Source organism: Kogia breviceps, chromosome 18 (genome assembly GCF_026419965.1).
Source record: "Kogia breviceps isolate mKogBre1 chromosome 18, mKogBre1 haplotype 1, whole genome shotgun sequence".
NCBI classification, from domain to species: Eukaryota; Metazoa; Chordata; class Mammalia; order Artiodactyla; family Physeteridae; genus Kogia; species Kogia breviceps.
Genome location: NC_081327.1, coordinates 8,333,993 through 8,359,185, shown reverse-complemented (window position 1 = coordinate 8,359,185; position 25,193 = coordinate 8,333,993). Strand labels below are relative to the sequence as shown.

The 25,193-nt window shown below is 50.0% G+C and overlaps 1 protein-coding gene across 6 annotated transcripts in view; it reads left to right on the top strand.

Annotated features, from left to right (window-relative positions):
• Positions 1-24,415, top strand: part of HIF3A (hypoxia inducible factor 3 subunit alpha) — a 31,295-nt gene extending 6,880 nt beyond the window's left edge. For 3 of the 6 annotated variants that reach the window (XM_067019272.1, XM_067019274.1, XM_067019271.1), the window contains 10 exons: positions 1,249-1,333; positions 1,673-1,785; positions 2,292-2,500; positions 3,951-4,057; positions 4,228-4,375; positions 9,596-9,714; positions 10,694-10,884; positions 12,208-12,312; positions 16,427-16,698; positions 17,793-18,611. In XM_067019272.1, the coding sequence (XP_066875373.1) occupies positions 1,249-1,333; positions 1,673-1,785; positions 2,292-2,500; positions 3,951-4,057; positions 4,228-4,375; positions 9,596-9,714; positions 10,694-10,884; positions 12,208-12,312; positions 16,427-16,698; positions 17,793-18,135 (1,692 nt within the window). In that variant the 3' untranslated portion in view covers positions 18,136-18,611. Of the gene's footprint in view, positions 1-1,248; positions 1,334-1,672; positions 1,786-2,291; positions 2,501-3,950; positions 4,058-4,227; positions 4,376-9,595; positions 9,715-10,693; positions 10,885-12,207; positions 12,313-16,426; positions 16,699-17,792; positions 18,612-19,240; positions 19,323-21,662 lie in introns of those variants that run through there. The other 3 variants (XM_059045227.2, XM_059045226.2, XR_010837776.1) reach the window with 2 other exon arrangements.
• The last annotated feature ends 778 nt before the right edge of the window (positions 24,416-25,193 follow it).

The following is a 25,193-nucleotide window of genomic DNA, read 5'->3' as shown; positions in this document are numbered from 1 at the left end:
AAACAGCATTTGGGGGAAATAAAGACGTTAATCTAAGCTAGGTGCAGAGTGCAATGGGAGAAAGTGAGAGAGAAAAGGCTAGAGAGGACATAATTTAGGACCAAAATAGAAGGTTTATCTCTAGGGCACTGGGGAGCCATGGAAAGATTTTAAGCAGGGGAGAGGTTGTGTCACAAAGGTGGAATCAGAATTTCATTTTATTTAGAAAGATCCCTCTAGGTACTGCACAGAGATAGAATTAGAGGGAGTGAGACTAGCAGCTGGAAAGTCCATAAGGAAGTGGATGCAGGGCCCCAAGTGGGAGAAAAGAAGTAGGATTAGGGGTCTGGAGATGGGAAGACAAACAGGAGACACTTAGAGAGTAGAACTAATTTCAGCTGATCCTTACAGCAATACCATTCTTCTTCTTAGCTCACATAAATGGGATCCACAGTTGGCATCTGTCCCTTTCCCCTGCCTTGTAATCCCACTCTTGGTACCAGTTTCTCTGTTAGTTTGAGCTCTTGGGCTCAGATAGGTGACTGTCTCAAGATCCCAAAGCTAGGAAGTGGCAGAGCTCGGATTCAAATCCAACTACACGATCTCACTCCTCCCCTATTCAGCATTAGCTCTGGACTGTGAGCTCTGTGGGTCCCCTTTCATCTGTGTCACCTCCTCCCAGCACCAGGCTCATTTCCTGACTTGAAATAAGGAGTTGGGTCTTCGGCTTGCACAACAAATGGAATTTGAAAAGGGTCTCACCTCAGGGCCTTTGCACGTGCTGTTCCCGCTTTCTGGAACACTCTACCCCAGAGGGCCACCTCACTGGCTTTGTTCAGCAATTCGTGTAAATGTCACTTCTTCAAGAAACTGTCCCTGACTACTGCCTCTAAGATAGCATCCCATCATTTCATCATCTTATCTTGCTTTAGTTTTCTTCATATCACTTAGTATATTGTTTTATGCATGTGTGTTGTTTTGTCTGTTCATTGGCTATCTCCCGCCACTAGCCAGTAAGCCCTGAGAGGCAGGGATTTTGCCTTCATCGTCAGTGCTGTGCCCATACCATGTAGAAGAGCGCCCAGCAAATTATATGCCAAAGAAAGGAACGAATGAATGAATGAATGAGTGAATGAATAAGGAGACTGGGGAAATAATCCAGGCTCATGAATTAGGGCAGGATAATGAGGATGGGAGGGAGGAGATGGGTCAGAGGCCCTGGTACAAATGCTTTTCCTCTAAGACACCCCCTGCTTCCCTCCCTCCCAGCTCGAGCTGATCGGACACAGTATCTTTGATTTTATCCATCCCTGTGACCAAGAGGAGCTTCAGGACGCCCTGACCCCCCGGCACAGTGAGTCCTTGGAGATCTCTGCCCCCAAATTACAGAAACGGAGGCTCCATCCTTCCTTCAGCATATCTCCTCCCCCCCCTCTGAAATACCGGACTGAGAAAAATGGGATGAGGAGGACGTGGCCCTGCCCCAGGGGAATACAGGGACATGGCTCCACCCTGGGGGTCTAAAGGAGCATGGCATACCCCGTGGAGACCCTCTCTGGGTCAGAAGTCTCAATGTGGGGGATGAGGCTGGGGAGAGGTTCGTAACCAGGGTGCTGGAGGGACCGGGCGCTGTCCCAAGCTGTCCGGTGACCTGCTCCTCCCCTCCCCCCCCCCCCCCCACGGCCCTCCTCAGGCCTGTCCAAAAAGAAGCCGGAGGCCCCCACCGAGCGGCGCTTCTCCCTGCGTATGAAGAGTACCCTCACCAGCCGCGGGCACACCCTCAACCTCAAGGCAGCCACCTGGAAGGTGGGCAGGGCCTGGCCTGGAGGAGGGTGAGGGACCTGCCGGGGCTGGACCGGAGCCCTAAAGTTCTCCCAGTGGGTTGGAGTCCGGGAGTCTCCCGGGCCAGGGAGCCAGCGGGGCATTCTCCGGCTGGGTCTAGTGCATCCTTTGGGTACCTAGGCGGTTGGGGATCTGGGGGTTCCTTGTATCCTTTCTTAGTCTGGGTCTCTGTGGGCCTGGGGCTGGGGGTCCTCAGCATCCTGGGCCTGGAGTCTCCATGGGGTTGGAATCTGGGGTCCTCAGAGCTCCCTGAGTCTTAAGAATCTAGAGATTGTCAGAACCTTCTTAGGTTGGGTCTTTGTGGGGTTGGGGTCTGGGGGTCCTCAGAGCTCCCTGAGCTGGGTCTCTAGAATCCTCAGGGGTTTCTTCTTCTCAGCGCCCCGAGGGGAGGGGCCCACAGGGATCTGCCTCCCAGCCCCTTGGGGAGCCCTAGGCCCAGGTGCATCATCGCCTCGCTCCCTGCCCACCAGGTACTGCACTGTTCTGGACACATGAGGGCCTACAAGCCCCCTGCACAGTCCTCCCCGGCCGGGAGCCCCAACTTGGAGCCCCCGCTGCAATGCCTGGTGCTAATCTGTGAAGCCATCCCCCACCCTGGCAGCTTGGAGCCCCCGTTGGGCCGGGGGGCCTTCCTCAGCCGCCACAGCCTGGACATGAAGTTCACCTACTGTGACGAGAGGTGGGCAGGAGCCAGGGTCCCACCCACAACCTGCCAGCCTGGCTCCTCCTCTTCCTTTCTGCCCAAGCTCATTCACATCTCCTCTCCTACGCCCCAGCTTCTCTCTCTGCTGTTTCTATCTCTCTGACTCCATCTATCTCTGTTTTTGCGTATCTCTCTGTCTCTGAATTGTCTGTGGGTCTTCGTATCTGGGTTCAGACTACTTGGGTTCAGATGGCGGCTGTGCACCCTTGGCCAAATGACTTGACCTCTCTGTGCCACGCTTTCCTCATCCGTCCTATGGAGTGATAGCAGAACCTACTTTGAACAGTTGTTCGGAGCATTCAGTGAGTTGCCTGGTACAAAGCACTCTAGAAGTGCCTATTTTTTAAAATTATTATCATCACGATTACTTTTTATCTCTATTCATTCTTTTTATCTTTTTGTGACTTTCTTTCTCTCTCTTCCCCTCTCCTATTTCTTTCACGTTCTCTTTTGTCTTTCTTTTTTTAAAAATATTTATTTATTTATTTTTGGGCTGCCTCAGGTCTTAGTTGCGGCACGCGGGATCTTTCATTGCGGTGTGTGGGCTTCTCTCTAGTTGTGGCACGCGGGCTCCAGAGTGCATGGGCTCTGTAGTTGCGGCATGCAGGCTCTTTAGTTGTGGCACACAGGCTTAGTTGTTCTGCGCATGTGGGATCCTAGTTCCCTGACCAGGGATCGAACCTGCGTCCCCTGAATTGGAAGGCGGATTCTTAACCACTGGACCACCAGGGAAGTCCCCCTTTTTTGTCTTTCTTTTCATCACTCTTCCAATTTTTACCTTCTCTCTCCTCCCCTATTAGTTTCCTATGGCTGCTGTATCATGTTACCACAAACGTAGTGGCTCAAAACAATACAAATTCTCTATCTCAGTGTTCTGGAAGTGAGAAGTCTGAAATGAGTCTTAGGAGGCTGAAATCAAGGGCTATGTTCCTTCTGGAGGCTCCAGGGAAGAATCCGTTTCCTTGCCATGAAAGCTTCTGGAGACCTCCTACATTCCTTGGCTCGTGGCCCCTCTCTCTACCTTCACAGCGCATCCCTTCAGCCTCTGCCTCCATCATCACGTCTAGTCTCACTCTGATCACCTACTCCCCTCCTATAAGGACTCCTGGGATTACACGGGGCCCACCCAGATAATCCAGGATCATCTCCGCATCTCAAGATCCTTAACTTCATCACATCCGCCAAGTCCCTTTTGCCACGTAAGGTAGCATATTCACAGGTTCCGGGAATTAGGACGGAGACATCTTCAGGGGCCATTATTCAACCGGCCACACCCCTTTTTCTATTTCTTACTCTCCCTTTCTCTCTATTACGACCCTGTCACTCTCTGTCTTGCTGGCTCCGTCCCCGTGTCCCCCTCTCCTCCCTTTCACCCACCCTCCACTCTCGCCAGTTGAACTGACCGGGTCCACTGCACCCACTTCAGGATTGCGGAGGTTGCTGGCTACAGCCCTGACGACCTGATTGGCTGTTCTGCCTATGAGTACATCCATGCGCTGGACTCAGACGCAGTCGGCCAGACCATCCATACCTGTACGTGTTCAGGTTCCGTTTCCAGTGCTGCATGGCCCCAGCCAACACCAGCTGCCTGCTTCCCCAAGTCCCAAGGAACCTTCTCTTCCCTGGCCCCTTCATACCCAGCACCCTGCTCCCACAGCTTTCTCTCCCCAGTTGCCCTAACCCCTCCCCATGCCCCTCCCCAGTGCTGAGCAAGGGCCAGGCAGTAACGGGGCAGTACCGCTTCCTGGCCCGGAGTGGTGGCTACCTGTGGACCCAGACCCAGGCCACAGTGGTGTCGGGGGGCCGGGGCCCCCAGTCTGAGAGTATCGTCTGCGTCCATTTCCTCATCAGGTAAGCGGGAAGGAGGTGGGGTGGCTGTGTGTGGTTCTCTTCGGGTCTGCATACGTGTGAACAGGTGTGTGTGTGTGTGTGTATGCACAGGTGTGCGTGTGTATGGTGCACACGTGTGAGAGGGAATGTGCACAGGTACACGTATGTAGAACACGTGTGACTGACCACACACGTATCTGCATGTAGACACAAATGTGTGTGAGCGTGTAATTTAAACTAAAAGGATTCTATATTCAAGTTAAAATAAGAAATCTAGCTGAATCTTGGGGGCTTTTTTTGCTTTTTAAAAATTGATGTGTAATTTACATGGAGAAGTTTCATTCTTGTTGGTATACGCTTCTATGAGTTTCGACAAATGCATGGAGTCGTGTAACCCCGCCCATAATCAAGCTATAGAGTAGGGAATCCTACAAGCCACGGAGTGTGGCCAAAAAAAAAAAAAAGCTATAGTGTAGTTTCATCACCCAAGAAAATTCTTTCATAGTGAACCCCACTCCACCCGCCCCCACCCGTCATCTCTGGCGACCACTGATCTGTTCTCTGACTCTAGAATTTTGCCTTTTCCAGAATGTCATGTACACGAAACTCTATAGTATGTAGCCTTTGAGCCCGGCTTCTTTCACTTAGCCTAATATATTCAAAATTTCTCTATGTTGAGGTGCGTATCAGTACGTTCCTTCTCGATGCTAGGTAATCTTCTATGGTATGAATATGTATGGACCACGGTTTATCCATTCTCCAGTTGGAGGATATTTGGACTGTTGCCTATTTGGGGCAATTACCAAAAAAGCTACTGTAAACATTCTCATCCAGGATTTTGTGAGATCATATGTTTTCGTTTCTCTTGGGCAAACACCTAAGAATGGAATGGATGGGTCATATGGTCAGTGTATGTTTAACTTCCTAAGAAACTGCCAAACTGCTTTCCAGAGTGGCTGTACCCTCTTGCATTCCCATCAGCAACGTGGGAGGGTTCCAGTTCCTCCACATCTTTGCCAGCATTTGTATTGTCTGGTTTTGTCTGGTTTTGTCTTCGCTGGGTGACATTCTTTTTTTTTTTTTTTAACATCTTTATTGGAGTATAACTGTTTTACAATAGTGTGTTAGTTTCTGCTTTACAACAAAGTGAATCAGTTATACATATACATATGTTCCCATATCTCTTCCCTCTTGGGTGACGTTCTAATGGGTGTGTAGTGGTGAATCATAGTCTTTCATGCTTCCGTCATGCATCTTAGAAGTTTTTCACCATGACAACATTGTGACGAGGGCAGCAAATTATCACCTAAGGCTGAGACTTACAGCTTTTCTTTGAAGATTATCTTCCAGGACATGGCATTCATTTATAAAGCCATAGGAGTTTCCCTGGGTCTTTTTGATCAAGAACAGATTCTATTAGAAAACAGAGGTTGGTAACAGGAATATTCATATAAGTCTTCATACACAAGGAAACAAGGCTGATCGTCTTTGGAATGTTCGCTCCTTAACACCCTTTCAAAGCATAATCTTTGAATAACTTGTAGCCTTGGGAAGAAGCCTCTTCACTGTCGGGGCTAGGGAGAGGGGACCCAACCCCAATATCTTCCAGCAAGCTCCTTTTATTCATTATGAAGATTTGCCTTTTGATGGCCAGGCCCTGGAATTTCAATCTGGCGAGTTCAGTTCTACTGGCAGAAAACGGGAGAAGAAGGAATAGATGTTTACTTTAGTAACAGTGAGATGAGAAGTGTATGGTATGAATCACGCTTAGTGCTGTGTACATACGGTGTGGTGTGCAGCTGCGTGGCTCTTTGTGCGTGCCCAGGTGCTGACACTTTGTAGAATCCATCCCTCCTCTTCCACACCTAAGCCTCCTTCCGTTGCAGTGAGCCCCTGCTCCATAAAAATACAACTCACTTGCACGGGGCACTTACAACATTCCAGGCCCTGGGCTTTGTGCTCAAAACCACCCCATGAGGTATAGCAATTATTTTGATCCCCATTTTTTTTTTTTTTGGCGGTACGCGGGCCTCTCACTGTTGTGGCCTCTCCCGCTGCGGAGCACTCCGGACGCGCAGGCGCAGCGGCCATGGCTCACGGGCCCAGCCGCTCCGCGGCACGTGGGATCCTCCCGGACCGGGGCACGAACCCGCGTCCCCTGCATCGGCAGGTGGACTCTCAACCACTGCGCCACCAGGGAAGCCCCCTCGATCCCCATTTTTGAGGAGAGAAAACTGAGGACCAGAGAGGGGAAGTCATTTGCCTGATGTCACACAGCTAGTAAATGTCAGAGCTGGGTTTTGACCCAAGGTTGGTCAGGAGGCTACACTAATAACCACTAAACTACACGATCTCTTACTTACTTGCTCAAGCCAGAGACCTAGGAGTCTCTCCTGCATCCTTTTCCTCATTCCTTCCTATCCCCATCCACTCTATCCGCCTCTGGGATAGATCTTGAATTTGTTTCCCTTCTGTCTGTCTCCATGGCCACCACCATCTCACACCTTGTTTACAGCATTAACCTCCTAACTGAGATCTAAAGCTGGTTTGGATTCCACTGATCACACAAGTGCGGAGGTCAGGGGGCAGGTTCTGAAATACAAATTGGTTCATGTCTCTCCCCTGCTCAGAGCCTTTCTGTGGTTCTCCAGTATCCAGAAGAGAAAGCCCAAGAACCTTAACGTGGCTCATCAGGCCCCGTGTGACCTGACTCCTGCATGCCTCCCCTTATCACTCCAAGCTTCAGGACCTTTGCACATGCGGTTTCCTCTGCCAGGATGCTCCTCCCCCTTCCCTCCTCCTCTTTCTCCTGAATGACGCCCACTCATCCTTCTGGTTTCAGCTCAGACATTACTTACTGAGAGACCCTTTCCTGAACCCCTACAGGAGGTCATATCTCCCCATTTTCCTGGTCCTGTCCTTTTGCTTCAGAGCAGTTAAAACCATTTGTAATTATTTATTTGTGTTTAACCAGGCCTTCTTCCTTGATTACCCTTTCAAAATTGCGTATCTCCTTCTTCGCCTTTTTTTCCCCTAATACTTATTGTCCTATAAAAGTGTGACATGGGAACTCCCTGGTGGTCCAGTGGTTAGGACTCCGCACTTTCACTGCTGAGGGCCCGGGTTTGATCCCAAGTCAGGAAAGTGAAATCCCTCAAGCCAGCCCCACAGGAAAAAAAAAAAAAAAAAAAGTGTGACATGAGCCACATATGTTATTTTGAATTTTCCAATAGCCATTAAAAAAGTAAAAAGAGGGGCAAAGTGGGGGGTGAGGGGTGGGAGATGGGATGAATTGGGAGATTGGGATGGACATCTATACACTAATATGTATAAAATAGATAACTAATGAGAACCTGCTGTATAGCACAGGGAACTCTACGTCACTTCGCTGTGCAGTAGAAACTAACACGACATTGTAAAACAACTATACTCGCCCCCCAAAAAAAGTTTAAAAAACCAGGTGAAATTAGTTTCAATAATACTTTATTAAATACAATAATATGTCACGTCAATAATACATTGTTAAATCAGTAATACATTATTAATGTAATTAACAACACACTATTAAGTGTATTATACACTGTAATATAAGTATATGTGCGTGTATTCTAATACATCCAAAAATGTCATTTCAACATGTAATCAATATTAAAAATTATTAATGACATATTTTAGATTCCTTTTCATACTCAATTTTTTCAACCTGGGGTGTATTTTATACTGACAGTACATCTCAATTCCAACCAGCCATGTTTCAGGTGCTTCATTAGTGGAAATACATATTTTGTAACTAGATAGATACATTTACCAACAAATAATATCTTTTATTGAAGGTCTGTCTTTTCCCACTAGCATTTAAGCCCCATGAGACCAGGGAGTTTCGTCTGTCTTGTGCGCTGCTGAATCTCCAGCGCCTAGAACAGTGTCTGGCACACAGTAGTTGCTCAATAAACAATAATGACAAATACTTACATAGAGCTCACCCTGTGCCAGGCACGGTTCTATGCATTTGACATACACTAACTCATTTAGGCCTCATGACAACTTGGGGAGGAGGTACTATTATTATTCCCTTTTACAGAAGAGGAAAATGAGGCCCAGAGAGGTTCAGCCATATGCTCAAGGTCACACAGCTCATAAGCTGGCAGAGCTGGAATTTGAACCCAGGCTGCTAGCTGCAGACCCCTTGCTCTTAACCACTAAGTATTACTGGTTGTGTAGGAAATGTCTGTGGAATGAATGAACGCGTGCATTTCATGTGGCGTGTATGCATATGTGCGAGCCCAAGTGTATAGAGCATGTGTGCATATCTGATGTATACACTTGGGCGTATATGGGAGTTCCTGTTTGTGCCTGTAAGTGCCGAGGGTGCATACACGTGTGACTGTGCGACCTTATGTTTTTCAAGAGGGGTGGGGTAGCTTTGGATCCAGCCTAAATTGGGAATGTTCCCAGCTCAGAAGGGGTGGGTGAGGATGGGGAAGGGTCACAGCTTCTCAAAGAGCTGGTAGAAGGACCACCCATATTCGGACCTGGATAGTGTTCTGCAAATGAGATGCAAATGAGATGCAAATGAAGGTCTGGTCCTCCACCCCAGACCCATTCTCCAGAAGCTAATTTTCAGGGAGAACATTTGAGTTGCTTCTGCAGCTACAGACTGGGGAGAGAGGGGGTGGCAGGAAGGCACGAGGGACATACGGATGTATTTATAAATTCGTTCCCTTGAATGTGACAAATGCCTATGAATAGAAGCTTCATAAATAAAATCTCTTATTCATAAAAATATACCCCATAAATTCTTCATATTTGGCAACATAAGAATATAGTAAGTACATATTCCTCATCAATACATTTATAAGAATGTATTTATAAGTAAATATCTATAAAGAGAATATTTAGTTCTCATGCCTTTCACTCTCTCTGCTCTCTGCCCCTGACGGCCCCTCAGTCTCTCCTCTCTCTCTCTCTACCCAGGCTGTGCTAAATTCCAACTCTTTTTTTCTGCCTTTCCTTCCACAGAGGGAGCTTGGGAAGACACACTTCACTTTCTTTTCAATGCTATTATAATACAAGGCATTCAACAAAATTTAAATCTTTAAAACAAGTCAATGTGGCAAATTATTTTCTGCACAATGCCCACCAGCCCCCGGATGAGACTGCCTTCCTCTAACAGGACATCATATGTGGAGGCTGCCAAGCACCCTCCCTGACTCCCACTCCCCTTTCTGCCCTGTACCCCAGCCGGGTGGAAGAGACCGAAGTGGTGCTGTCCCTGGAGCAAACGGAGCGACACTCTCGCAGACACGTTCAGCGGGGCACCCCCTCTCAGAAGGATGCCCCTAATCCTGGTGACAGCCTTGGTATGGGGCACGGCTGGGGCCGGGAGGGGTTGTGTCCCCAGGATGCTCGGAAGAAAGCCCAAGTGTCTTAATGCCACTCGCTTGGCCCTGTGTGACCTGCTTCCCCTCCCCTTCTTACTCTCTGAGCCACACCAGCTTCCTTAGTGCTCTGGGAACAAACCGAACTCTTTCATGCCTCAGGGCCTTTGCACATGTAGTTTCCTCCGCCCAGAATGCCCTTCTCTCTTCCCTCCTCCCTCTTCTCCTCTGTCCCCAGGATGATTGCTTCAGTCTTGTTGCTCTTTGCTCTGAATCCTGCTGTGGCTTCCAATCGCCCCCACTTTCCATTTGTTCCGTGCTCCCACTTCACTGTTCTTTGGATTCCGGTAATCATGACCCTTCCACGTCTGGCTCCTTTCTACCTCTTCCTTCTCCTCTGCTTAACACCCCACCCCCTCCAATCCTGGATGGATGAGCTTCCCTCCCTGTTTGTTCTTCAGGGCCTCACCATCTCCCAAACTGTTGCTGGCAACCCATGCTCCTGGGTGTGGTAATGAGGTCCCCCATATCCTTTCCTTTTCTGGCTCAGAACTGGCTCAGGGCCACATCTTGACCTCCAGGGACCTTAGACTCTCCTTGAGGATCATGAGCCTGTCTTTTCTCCTAACATGACAGCCCCCCAGGCTGAATGTTATTCTGTGCCACCGGAGAACCGGGTCAGTCACGTGCCATGGTCCAGCCATGGCAATTTTGAATATTACAACATTTCCCCGCCGCTGGGCAATTGCTACAGTCCCCAGCCTACTGTGTGCCCTCACCGCCTGTTAGCCCCTCCAGGGCAACTGAAGGGACAGCAGGAGTTCTCCAGGACTCGGCAGCACTGTGAACGGGGTCTATGCTGATTACCTAGTCAGCTATGCTCCCAGGGGTTGGCAGAGGGCTCTGCCCCTCAGCCCTGGGTGACCATCCTGTGTCCTCCCCATCTTGATGTGTCCTGCAGACGCCTCTGGTCCCCGGATCCTAGCCTTCCTGCACCCCCCTGCCCTGAGTGAGGCCGCCCTGGCCGCTGACCCCCGTCGTTTCTGTAGCCCTGACCTCCGTCGCCTCCTGGCACCGATCCTGGATGGGACTTCAGTAGCCGCTACCCCCAGCGCACCCCCAGCCCCACGACGCCCCCGAAGTCCTCTTCCGGTAAGCAGTCCCCTCCACTTCAGCCCTCAGGATCTAGGCTGTTTTGGCCTTTGGCTTGAACCTTGCTATTCTCTGGGCCTCAGTTTCTCCATCTATGTAGTGGAAAGGCTGGGATGAGATGGAGTCGGGGGTTCCTTCAAGACCTAGATTCCAGATTCTTCAACTGTTATCTGGACCCAAACCTAGGATGTTTGGGACTGGTGTGGGTGACCCCCTCATTGCTTGTGACCAAGCAGCCAGGTTTTCTGAAGTTGGAATTCAGAGAGTCCAGAATGTCTAATGTCTTAAACCGCACAAACCTGGATTCAAATGCTGACTCTGCCATTTATAGCTGTGTTACCCTGGACAAGTGGGGCCTCGGTTTCTTCACCTGTAAAATTCAGATAATAGCAAGAAGCCACCTCATTGGTTATTGGGAGGGTTCAATGAAATCATTCATGAGAAGCACTTAGAAAGGCTTCAAGAGACCATTAACGGTTACTGTTTTCACTTAAGAGTCCAGATAGTCTGACCTTTCACTCAGGGGTCTATATTACCTGGTCTTGACTTTCCTTATTCCCACCTTTGTGACCCCCCCCCAAAAAAAAATATCTTCTCTCCACCAGAGAAACAGACTGTGACCTTTGACCTCACCCTTTACCCTTGGGAAGCTGGACTGGGCATTGTTTTCCTCCAGACTCCAAGACATTTAACCCCAGAAGGCCAGAATATCTTGGCCTCAGGCTTTGGTCTTTTGAACCTTTGATGTTTTCTCTGTCGATCTACACCCAGAGGGACTTCCCTGGTGGCGCAGTGGTTAAGAATCCACCTGCCAATGCAGGGGACACGGGTTCGAGCCCTGGTCCAGGAAGATCCCACATGCCGCGGAGCAACTAAGCCCGTGTGCCACAACTACTGAGCCTGCGCTCTACAGCCCGTGCGCCACAACTACTGAGCCCGTGCGCCACAATTACTGAAGCCCGCGCGCCTAGAGCTGTGCTCCACAACAAGAGAAGCCACCACAATGAGAAGCCCACGCACTGCAATGAAGTGTAGCCCCCACTCGCCGCAACTAGAGAAAGCCCGCATGCAGCAACGAAGACCCAACATAGCCAAAAAATAAATAAAATAAATTTATATATATAAAAAATTTATACGCAGGCACTCAGACTTTTGAACACCCAGGTGCAGAAACTCACATTTGCTATTTGACCCCTTTGGTGTCCCAGCTGGCTGACATTTGACCCTCACTTCTACCCCTGAGCTCAAATGTTTAGACTGCCTTACTGCTTACCATCTCCCAGGCTCAAGATTTCCTTAAGTCTCTATTCTCTCTCCCCACAGGCTGATCTCCCAGATGAACTACTTGTGGATGTGGAGAATGCACACAAACTCTTCGCCTCTGGGAAAGACATTGAGGCAGTGGAGACAGATCTAGATATAGCTCAGGTAAGGGCTGGCATGGAAGGAACAGTCTTTACCTCTGGGTTCTGGGTGACATATCTAAGTTTTAGAGAAGGATGGTGGAATGGTTAAGGGGATGAGTGGATGGATGGATAGATGGGTCATTGAATTCACTAGGTGGAGGTGGATGACGGTAGAGCGATGGATGGGTAATGCTTAGGTATTTGGATGGATGCATGCATGCATGGGTGGATGGATGGTGTATGTTTGGATGGGTAGCTGGATAGATAGACCATTGGATGTTTGATAGATGGATAATGTTTGGATGATTGATGGTCTGGAGAGAGAAATGACAGTGGCATGGATGTATTAGCTATATATCACTGTGTAACAAATTACCCCAAAATTCAGTACCTTCAAACAAACATTTATGGGACTTCCCTGGCGGTCCAGTGGTTGAGACTTTGCCTTCCAATGCAGGGGGTGCAGGTTCAATCCCTGGTCAGGGAGCTAAGATCCCACATGCCTCGGGGCCAAAAATCCAAAACATAAAAGAGATGCAATATTGCTACATATTCAATAAAGACTTTAAAAATGGTCCACATCAAAAAAAAAAAAAAACTTTAAAAAAAACCCCCAAACATTTATTATGTCACACAATTTCTGCGAATCAGGAATCTGGGAGCAGCTTAGCTGGATGGGTTGTTCTGAGTCTCTCATGAGGTTGAAATCAAGCTCTCAGTCAGGGCCATAGTCATCTGGGGCTAGAGGATTCAATGCCAGACTCACACACATGGTTGTTGGCAGGCCTCAGTCCCTCACTGGCTTTGGCTGGAGGCCTCAGTTCCTCACCATGTGGGCCTGCATAGAGGCTGCCTAAGCACCCTCACAACATGGCAGCCGGCTTCCCCCAAGGCAAGTAATCCAAGAGACAGAGGGTGAGCCTAAGACAGAAGACGCAGCCTTTTATAACCTAATCTCAGAAGTGACATACCATCGCTTCTGCTGTATCGTCCTGGTCATACAGACCAACCCTGGTACAATGTGGAAGGCAGCCACAAACAAGTGGGAACACCAAAAGGCAAGGATCATAGGGATTTATGTCTCTCCTTCACGCAAGACTCACTCACCCCCTCCCAAGTCCCCCAAAGTCTCTTGCCACTACAGCATCAACTTTAAGTCCAGAATCTCGTCACCTCAATCAGGTCTGGGTGTGGCAAAGCACCTCAAATACAGTCCCTCTCAATCCATTGGTCTGTGAACTAAAGAGACAAGTTGCCTGCCACCCATGTACCCAACATCCAGTGATGGGACAGGCATAGAATAACTGCCAAAAACACTCCTATTCAAAAAAAAAAGGGGGAAAGGAGAGCACACAGGTATCACTTGAAATCCAGTTGGGCAAATATCAAAAGTTCCTTGGTGGGCTTCCCTGGTGGCGCAGTGGTTGAGAGTCCGCCTGCCGATGCAGGGGACACGGGTTCGTGCCCCGGTCCGGGAAGATCCCACATGCCGCGGAGCGGCTGGGCCCGTGAGCCGTGGCCGCTGCGCCTGCGCGTCCGGAGCCTGTGCTCCGCGACGGGAGAGGCCACAACAGTGAGAGGCCCGCGTACCGCAAAAAAAAAAAAAAAGGTTCCTTAGTCAGAACCCATTCTGACTCAAAAACATCCCAGGAGTTTTTCTCCATGGTTCTTGGCTCCACCCTCTGGGCTCTGGGCAATTCACTCTGAGTCACCCTTTCTTTTTCATAAAAAGGTAATGTGTATTTGCAGCTGAGTGGTTTTTGTAACCTGCTTCCTGCTTTTAGAACTTGGACGGCCCAAAGGTCTCTTTTCATTGTGTACCGTCTCTGTCCCTTTCAGGCCAAGCTGGCAATGCTTCTGTTCACATAATTCTCTTAAAAACAACAACAACAAAAAACTTTGTATGTCTTAAATGAATCTCTTGGGAGTTCACTCCATTAGGCCAAAGCCGTACCCACAAATCTCCGAGATAAACCCTTCTCTACCTTGGGCTTCTGTTGAGATGGCTGAGTGACAGGGCCCTGAGGTTTAAGAGAAGCCCTACTGTTTGACTGAGAAGACCTATGAGGCACTTCCTTAAACCCTAGAGTACCTTTCGCCTGACTGAGGATATGCTAGGCACCACCTTTTGTCTTTCTGAGGTCTTAACAAGGAATTCTATAAACGCACCCTGGCCTTAGACCATGCATCCCTGGGAGGGCCCTTCTTTGCTCAGAAACCATTGCTTACTTTGAGCCTCACTTGCCATCTGGGGAGTTCCCAGACTCAGCCACACCCAAGGTGAGGGGCACAGTCCTCCAGACTGTCAAGTCTGCCCAAGACTTCTGGCTTCAGCCACAAGTTTGGGGGTCCCCAGAGTTACCCTCATTTCAGAGCAGCTGCCTACAAATTCAGAGATTCTCATGGGCTCCCTCAGGTTTTATAATTTACTAGAACTAGTCATAAAACTAAGGAAAGCACTGTATTTATGATTACAGGCTTATTATAGCAAAAGAATATTAAAGCCAAAGGAAGAAATGCATAGGGTAGAACCTGGGACTGGCAAAGTCCCAAGTTCAAAGCTTTCATGTCCCCAGGGACGGTATCACCCTCCCGTCACCGATGCGTGGAAACACGCATATGGCAACACCGCCAGTCCCGGAAGCTCACCCCAGCTTTGGTCTCCAGAGTTTTTATTGAGGTTTCATTGTGTAGGCGTGATCAATAGAGTTATTGCCAGTGCACTTGAATTCCATCTCCATCTCCACCTTCGCCAGCACGCACACATTCTCCTCGGAGGTCAGGCTGATTTCACGGGGCCCAAAGCCCCAGCCCTCAGATCCCACGGTTGGCCTTTCCGGCATGGATAGTCCCCATCCTGAGTCAGAATAAACTATCGGGTGTGGTCCAAGGGGTCCATCACGAGTAGCCAAGACACACCTATCACTTGGGAGATTCCAAGGGTTTAGATGTCACCTCCCAGGAGCCGGGACAAAGGCCGAACCTCTTTTTGGGTAAAATTCTTCAGTACACAGGGAGGTTGAGAATTTTCTAGCCCTTCAAGCCCCAGCTCCTTCCTGTTTAACACTTCTTCCTTTATCTTTTCTCTCCCTTTGCCTTTTACTCCAAGTAAGCAAGAAGGAATCAGGCAGCCCCTTCAACACTTTGGCTGGGAGTCTCCTTAGCTGGATCACCCGGCTTCCTAGTTACATTTTCTACTTTGCACAAAACTGCAGGTGGCAGTGTTGCTACACTTTCAGCCACTTCCCAGCAAAACTCTCTCCTCCAGCTTCGGATAACGTGTGCCTCGCTTGCTTTCGAGCCCTCGGTGGCAGGCTCCTCGCGCTTCACATGTTGACGGACGCCTTGTTCAAGGCGATCTAGGCCTCCTCTAACGGGCCCTTCAGAGCTCTTCCAGGCCTTGCTCACTGCCCAGTGCAAAAGCCACTCCCCCATTGCACGTTCTTGTTACCGCCACACCCCACACTCCTTATCAAGATCTCATTTGCCATCTATTTCTGGAGAACAAATTACTGTAAAACTTTGAAGGTTGATACAGGCGTGTGTGTGTTACTTCACATACTTTCTGAGGGTCAGGGGTTTGGGAGACACTTAGCTGGGTGGCTTTTGCTCAGCGTCTCTCGTGAGGTTGCGATCAAGATGTCAGGCAGGGTTGCAGCCATCTGAAGGCTTGACTGGGACTAGAAGACCCACTTCCGAGATGCCTCTCTTGCCTGTTGGCAAGAGGTCTGTTTCTTGCCATGTGGGCCTCTCCAGAGGGCTCCCCTCAAGAGCCAGTGACCTGAGAGAGAGAGAGAGAGAGAGAGCACAGCAACAACGGAAGCCACAGTATCGTTATGACCTAATGTTGGAAGTCAAACACCATTATCTCTTCAATATCCTATTGTTACCAGGTCAGCCCTAGTCACCATAGTAGGGGACTAAGCTAGGGTGTGAATACCAAGAGGTGAGGATCCTTGGGGGCCATCTCGGCAACTGGCTACCACAGAGTCCTTCTACCCATTTTACAGATGAGGAAACTGAGGCTCAGACTCTTGACCTCAGGCACACAACTCAGAAGTGGTGGAGCTGGGACTCCAGCCCGGGTCCACCCAAGGCCAAGGCTCATGCTCTTAACTCCCTCCTGCCCTCCGCAGGACGTCGATGCTCTGGACTTGGAGATGCTGGCCCCCTACATCTCCATGGATGATGACTTCCAGCTCAACTCCAGTGAGCAGCTACCCAGGGCCTACCACAGACCTCCAGGGGCTGTTCCCCGGCCCCGCGCACGGAGCTTCCACGGCATGTCGCCCCCAACCCCTGAGCCCTCCCTGCTGCCCCGCTGGGGGAGTGACCCCCGGCTGAGCTGTTCCAGCCCCTCCAGAGGGGACCCCTCAGCATCCTCCCCCATGGCTGGGGCTCGGAAGAGGTGAGCCACAGTAGAGGTGGGATATAAAGAAGTGTAGAGGGAACTCCCTGGCGGTCCAGTGGTTAGGACTCTGCGCTTTGACTGCTGAGGGTGTGGGTTCAATCCCTGGTCAGGGAACTAAGATCCTGTAAGCAGTGGGGTGGCAAAAAAAAAAAAAAGAAGTGTAGAGAAGGTCCCTGACCCCATCTCCCTCCTGCCTCCTACTTCAGCCTCATCTCTCATTACTCCTCCTACCCTGACCTCTGCTCCAGCCAGGCCCTCAGTGTCCCTAGCACATGTCATGTTTGTTCCAAACTTTATGTCTTGGCCCAGGCTGTGCCTTCCTTCTGGAGTGCCCTCCACTGTTCTCATTGTTTATCCAAATCCCATCAGTCAACCACGGCCCTCTCCTTTAGAATATATTTCTATCTGGCCTAGTAACAGTTTTTGTCATAGTTAAGAGGACATTGCCACGGTGTCAGAGAAACTGTCTAGAACTAAGTTCCCTAACACCTTTGAATATCTGTTGAAAGCCAGGGACCCTTCCCAAGAAGATTTACACACACATACAGACACATGATTTCGCATATAATTTCAGAGGATCCATGTCCCCCTTCCAAAGATGTTACACTACTAATACTCAAGTTTTTGCTCTGCAAATTGTAGGCATGTGCCCATTTAGTCTCCGGGATGGTCTCGTTACTATCCGTATAAGGCTTTCATGGATACATCTCATTATTTTCCAAGGCTTTCAGTTTGGAGCTGGATATACAGTGGGTGCCTAATAAAGATGTGTGAAGTGAGAGAGGGAGGAAGTTAGTGAATATAGTAGTTGGATGGATGGATGGATGGATGGATGGGGGAGTGGGTGGCTGAGTGGATGGATAGATAGATGGACAAATGGAAGGACAGACGGATGGTAGTTGTATAGGTGGGTGGGTGGGTGGGTGATGGATCACTGGATAGACGGATGAATGGATGGATTGGTGGGTGTACGAGTAAAGGAATAAATAGGTGCTTGGGGGGAGCGAATGAACGCTCGTCACCTGCGCACACCGGGGCCCACACCTGCCCAGGTTTGCTGGCTTCTGAGATTCTTGCCTGTCTTCCTCCAGGGCCCTGGCCCAGAGCTCAGAGGACGAGGCAGAGGGGGTGGAGCTGCTGGGAGTGAGACCCCCCAAACGGTCCCCCAGCCCAGAACCCGAAAACTTCCTGCTGCCTCCCCTCAGCCTGGTATGTGTGGGGATTCGTGGGATTCTCTGGCCCTCAGAACCCAGCAGGCTTAAACCTAGTTTTTATAGATGGAAAAACAAGAGAGGCAGGGCCTGGCTGAAGGTCAAGTGGACGGTCAGCCATCCAGCTAGGGCTAGGACCCTGATCTGCTGGTTCAGGCAACAGGTATGGAAGGGCTTTGCAAATAGACGTAAGCTGGTGGTAGGTGCTAAGAAGAAAAAATAAGCAGGGTTAAGGGGAGAAATGACAAGGGTGAATATCTCTAGGAATCTTCTCTGCTCCCATGGAACACTCCCTCCCAAACCTAGCACAGGTCTTGGCCTTGGATTATTAGTGTAGCTTTAAGAGTACAGACACTGAAGTCAGACTGACTTGGGTTCGGGGCCCAGGTCCGTCACTCGGTAACTGTGAGACCTTGGGTGGGTGACGTCACCACTCTCAGCCTCAGTCTCCTCATCTGGGAAGTAGCAGACAGTTACATTTCATAGGACTGGCATGAGACGTAATGAAATCCGGCCCTTAGCTGCTCCTTAGTGGGCTGCTGGTAAATGGGTGTGTAAAAACCAACCAAACAAACAGGGCTGTTTGAACATGAGAGTATGGTTGATAATATCAACAGCTCTTATTCGTTGAGTGCCTACCATGTGCCAGACACTGACTGCACAAAGTGCCTTGCATGATTATTTGGTCCCCATAGCCACTCTTGAAATATTATTATTGTTATTAATTATTCACATTTACACACAAGAGGTTAAGCACCTGTATCAGTCAGAGGCTGGACAGGAAACAGAGAACATGTTCAAATGGGGTGCTGAGGAGAATTTAGTAACAGGACTGTTGGCAAAGGTGTAGGCGTCACCCTGGGGCTGGCGACACCATCCCTAGCCTGAAGGCACAGGGCAGAGGGGTGGTCACTGGATCCTGGAGAGAGTAGGGTCCACCTTGTAAGAGCTGAAACCTTCCATGGAGGAACACGGCCAACCCAAGATGACCCAGCAGGGAAGCAGCTAGAAGGCCAAATACCCCTTGTCTCCCTCCTCCCACCTGCTGGTATCTCCCGTCACGTGAACCTCAAAGGAACACGCAGAGCAAGGGTGCACGTTGATGGAGTCCACACGCACAGGTCAGCCTGCTGGGGCACCGAAGGAGGGGAGAACAAGGCTCCGGAGGGACCCACAGAGGATATCTGGCACAGTGACTCACCCAAGTTCACACAGCCAGTAAGCGGCCACTGAACACCACAGTGCCCGTAACCACTGCCCCATCCTGCCTCCTTGGATATGACGGTGATGATGATGATGGTGATGGCAGCTTTGTCTGTGTCCCCTAGAGTTTCCTTCTGACAGGAGGACCAGCCCCAGGGAGCCAGCAGGATCCCAGCACCCACCTCCTAGAACTGAATGAGCCCCTGGGTGAGTAGCAACCTGGGTAGACAGAGAGGCTCTGGGTCCCCATCTCCTGTGGGGGGTGCCTTAGATGGCTGAGAGAGGGTGAGATGATGCTGAGGCTGGTGGGGGGGCTGTCCGTGCCTGGACATGACCTTAGTGGAAACAGGCAGCCCCTCCCTCTTCTCAGGGACACGGTGGGAGGAAAGAGAGGCCCCGAGGGAGGCAGGGGCTGGCCAAAGCTGTCCCTTGAGGTGGAAGCTGAGCCCGGGCCTGAGTCTAGGTCTCCCGAAGCCTGTGTCTGCTTGTCCCTTGGTCATTCCCAGCTGTGTGGCTTTGGGAGATAGTTTCTGCTTCTGGAGTCTCGGTTTCCCCCTTCTTGTCAGTGGGGGCCTATTTTCCGTACAGAAAAACCCCAATGAACTTTTTGGCCCACCCAATATAAGAGTTCATACTTTAAGGAGATGTTTTGAGGACTTGTGGAGATGCTGCCCAGGAAGAGCTTAGCACGACGAGACCTGTTTCACAAAAAACACTCCAGAAATGTCACCCTTAAGGTGACGCTGGTCCCAGACCACCCCCCACCAACACTGCAGAGTATGAGACAAGCTGCTTTGTCTGTGTTGCTCTCATCATCTTCCAGCACAACTACGAATAGCCATAGCTCCACCTGAAACCTGCAGGCACTGGCCATGAGGGAGCTTTCCGAAGCACGAATCTGACCCTGGCCTTCCTCTGCTCAAAGCTCTTGTATGCCTCCCTACAGCGCCCTTCAGAGAAAGATCAAGCCCCTTATCTTGGACTCCAGTCTCTGTGGGGTCTGACTGTTGCCTCGTCTCAGACTGCACTCCACTTCACATCCTCCGTTTCAGCCACAGTCACTATCCTTTAATTCATTCTTTCCTTCACGTGTGTAACAAATATTCACTAAACACACAGTAAGTGCCAGGCACTGTCCTAAGAGCTGAAGACAAAACCGGGAACAAAACACACGGACACCCCTGCCCTCATAAAGCTGACATGTTAGTGAGGGAGACAGTCCAGAACAAAGAAACAAATGCAATAAAGAGTACACATGATGAAAAATAGTGCTACTTAGGAAAATAATGTGTGCAGAGGAAAAAGGAGTTCTGCGGTGGGGGGATTTCCATTTTAAACAGTATGATTAGGGGTGGTCTCATTGAGAAGGTGCCATTTGAACAAAGACCTTAAGGAGGTGAGGGAGTGAGTTGTGACAATTTCTGGGGGAAGAGCATCCCAGGCAGAGAGAATAGCGAATGCAAAGGTCCTGAGGTGGGAGTGTATCTGTCTTCTATGGGGAAAAATCAGGCCAGTGTGGCTGAAGCACAGAGAAGAGAGGAGAGAAGCAGATTCCACAGAGCCACTGTGGGGCATTGTGAGGACTTTGAAGTCATTTTGCTTGACGAGGCTGCCTCAGGGCCTTTGCATATGCTGATCCCTCTGCCTGGAATGCTTTTCCCTCCATTCTCTGTCTAATTACCACATCCTTTAGATCTCAGATCACATATGACTCCTTCCACAGAGCCTTCCCTCATTTCCCAAGCTATGGTTTGAAACACTCATCACAGTCCACATTCACATAGGAGTTTGCAACATTATTTGATTACTCCTACTGTCTACTCCTCACAGGGCAGGGGCCTGGCCTGTCTTGGTCATTGTGCTTCACCATGTGTGCAAGGCTGGGCAGTGGCTGGGCACAGAGCAGGGCCTCAGTACATATTTGTAAATGAAGAGCTAACATTTATCTAGAGCTCATTCTGTGCCAAGCTTTGTGCTATATCCGTTACGTACGTGATCCAATTGACGTCCCTCACTGGCATGTCAGCCCCACGAGGGCAGGAAGTTTCATTTATCCTGTTCACTACTGTGTCCCCAGTGCCTGGCACACAGTAGGTACTCAACAAATATTTTTTGAATGAGTGAATTCTCATGAATGAAGTAGGTCTAAGTATCCCTGTTTCCCAGATGACCACAGCTCACTGGGCTCTGTTCAAAGCACTTTACGTGGATTCACTCATTTACTTCCTCACTGACAGCCCTGTGGGAGGCAGGAGAGGTATTGTTGTTAGCCCATTTTACAGATGAGGTAACTGAGGCACAGAGGTAAAGTCGCCCGTCCCAGTTCATACAGCAAGTAAACAGCAGGGCCTGGATTCAAACTCAGGTGGCATCTGGCTCCAGGCTTCTTAACGTCTGGACACCCGAGATTCAGAGAACAGCACTTGCCCAAGATTTCACTCCTATTTGAATCCGGGCATGCCTGCCTCACCAGCCATGCTGTTAACTGTCTGAAGACGGGCTGGGGTGATAACTCCCCACTGGTTTACCTTCCATGTTCCCTCACAGGCCTGGGCCCCTCCCTGCTCTCTCTCTACCCGGACGAGGACACCACCCAGCCCAGGAGCCACTTTCAGCCAGCGGCAGGCTTGGCCCAGGCCAACTGAGCCAGGTCCTCTTCCCATCTCCCTTCTCCCCCCACCAAGAAAGGACGTCAATCATACTCCAAGCCGGCAGCCAATGCACAGGACGGAGGTGCCGGGAGAGGGGTTCCCTCTCTCCTCTCGGTGACCCCCGCCCGCCTCAGGCCTACCTCAGCCCCCACCCCTCTGCCCCACCCCCACTGCCTGGGGGTGCTCCGGGGTGGTCTCAGCTCAGTGACCTCTGGGAGGGGGTCCCTGGCCCCCTCCTGCTTCTCTCAGGACTTCCCTTGGGGTTCTCAGTACCGGTTACCTCATCCTTTTCTCCAATTCTCTTGGCTTTATTTTCGGTAATTAGGGGTGGGGGAGTTTGGGGCTCAGATCTGCATTTCTGGGCTTGGGGGAGTATTGATAACGATAAGCACCTTGCTTTCCATCCGTCTTTCATTCTTATTTTTATTTTTGTTGCCTTCATGATATGTTTTTCAATGCTACGAACTGCCTGGGGTCCGTAAGAATGTGGGACTCTGCTCTTCCAACCAACTCAGGTGTCAATGGGGACGGGAGGCCTCTGGGCCAGACCTCACCCCCGGCGACTCCTGATTGGGCCCTTAGCCTCCCATGCTGCCACCCAGCTCTGCCCACCCCTCCGCTCTGGACTTCTGCTGGCTCCTGCCTGACCTGGACCACGACTCCATAGGCGGTCTTCCTATCCCAGGTGTAGCTCCCGACCTCTGCTTCCAGACCATACCACCCCCAACCCTTTCTGGTTCTAGACCACACAGCTTTCGACCTACTCTGGTTCCGGGCTGCGCCACTCCTGGCCTTCTCTGGTTCTAGGCTGCACAACCCCCAACGTGGTCTGCTTTAGACCTTGCATCCTCCAAACCGCTGTGACTCCGGATCTCACCGTCTTCAGCTCTTTCTCCTTCTGGACCTCACAATCTCCAACTCTGTCTATCTTTCTACTGCACGCTCTCCAAAGTTGCCTGGTTCTAGGCCTCACGACCTCCAACTCCCTCAGGCCTAGGACCACCAGAATCCTCGGGTTCTAGAACTCACTCTCTGCCTTCCTCTGGTTCTAGAGCTCTCCCCACCAATCTCCCTTGTTCTCAACGGTGCATGTTCCCCCTCCTGCTGATTCCAGCTCTTACAACCAGATTTCTTCTGATTTTGGAACCCCACATCCCCAAGCTTGGAATTGGTTCTAGTCTTCCTGATCTGTAATGCATTTCGTTCCACATCTAGACTTCATAATGTCTCAATCATTTTGATTCATGATGCCCAGCTCATCCCTTTTCAACTCTACACTCGAGACTTGCTTCTCCCATCAAAAAGAAGTAAAATGGGTTTCATGTCTTGACCTTATGGGTTTCATGTCTGGACCTTTCAGAACCAGACACAGTGTCCCAGTTCTCTTTTGCTCTCGACCTCATCATCGCTACCACTGACTGGTCCTGGACTGTACAACCTTTACATTTTGCAATTTACAGGGCCCTCTGATTCCAGATCTGATGAGCTCCCTTTCTTCTGGTTCTAGTAATGGGCTTCAAATGTCTTCTGATTCCAGACCTCGTCCTATAAATTTCCTTGGTTCTAGACCTCACAATCTCCAATTCCCCCTCCTTCCACATCTTATGACTCCAAACTACCACGTATCTAGAACTCAGCCTTCAAACATCTTCTGATTACAGACCTTGCCTTATAAATTTTTCTGGCTCTAGACCTTACAGCTTTAAATTCCTGATTCTAGACCTTACAACTCCCAAATCCCTCTGGTCCTAGAACTTGGTCTTCAGACTTTTTCAAATTCTAGTCCTTACTCTGTATCTCTGGTTCTAGACCTCACAGCATCCAAGTGCCTCTGATTTCAGATCCAAATTCTTCTGGCTCTAGAACTCAGCCTCCAAAGGCTTCTGATTTTAGAATCTGGACCTTAACCTGTAGATTCCTCTAGTTCTGAATCTTAAGACCTCTGACTCCCTCACTCCAGACCCCACCCTCCTAACTCTATTCTGGGCTTCCCGCCCAACTCAACTCGCTCTAATTACTACTCTCTGCCTTAAGTCTTCCCATTCCAGATCCCTACCCCCCAGGTCCTTGAGCTAATGGACTTCATGCTCAAGCCTCTCCATTCTCAGTCTCATATCCCTAAAAGTTCTCTGTCCTAGAACCCCCTCCCTCCCCACCTCAGCCCTCAGATATGTACTTACTATTACTTAACCCCAGGTATCTGGGGAACCTGGGGCTCCCTCACAATCCAGGTGACTTCCCCAGCCGCACAGGCACACGCACAGCCCTATCTGCATATCATGGGGTGGGGAGAGGGGCCAGGACTCCTCAGTACTCCACCACCACCTATGTGTCCCCGTCCCCTTCCCCCAACCTTCTTTCGACGATGGTGCTATTCTTGGTCTTCCACAGGAAAAGGCCTCCCTCTCTCAACCCAATTCACCCCCTTTATGGAAGGCACTTCTCACTGTTTTGTCAAGGGATGGCCTGTCCAGATCGGTGCTATGAGAGGAAGGGTCTGACCCCTCCCTCTCTCAGGGGGTGACCTAGGCCCTCTATGGAGGGAACTGTGTGGGCTGGGGGAGGGGAAGGGACTGGACCAGCAATGCTGGCTCTGAAACCCACTGATCTCTGAACCCCCATAAAGATCTCACCTTGGTAGGCACCAGAGCTCTGTGTGATGACTCATCTGTGGGGTCGCGTCAGGGGGTGTGGGTGCACCGGGTAACCGGGTGTCCATGTCACCTTGTGATACAGGTCTATGTAACGCTGTGTGTCTGGTGATGTTTTCATTCTGTGTGGGTCACTGTGACATAATTCTGTGAACCTGTGTATGGGGAGGGTTGTAATCCCTCCTACGTGTGTTACTGTCTAGGTGAAATGATTCAGCCTTATGTGTGTCTCTCATTACTTTGGATTTCTGTGTTCCTGAGTGTAGGAGGCATTGCGATTTTTTTTTTTGTACCTGTGTGTTGTCTGTGTGTTGTGATTCTGGATGCATGTATGGGACTGTCTGACAGGATAATTCTGTGTACTGTGTCTGTGACATGATTCTCTGTACTTGAGTGTGTGTGTGTGCGCGCACACGTGCCAAAGAGAGACTTTTGTGTCTACAGATTCATGTGTGGACGGGTGTGCCTGTTCTGTCATGTCACCCTCATAACCCCTCTCCTATGTTCCGCAAAGTAATCTTTTCAAAGGAAGAAAACCACTTTTAGGAATTCCCTGGTGGTCCAGTAGTTAGGACTTGGCACTTTCACTGCCATTGCCCGAGTTCAATCCCTGCTTGGGGTGAACTAAGATCCCGCAAGACACGCGGTGTGGCAATAAATAAATAAATAAATAAAAATTTTTAAAAAGGAAAGAAAGCCACTTTTAAGCCTTCGCACTTGCTGTTCCCTCTGCCTTAAATGCCTTTCTCTCTTCTCCCCTCTCTTCACCTGATTAT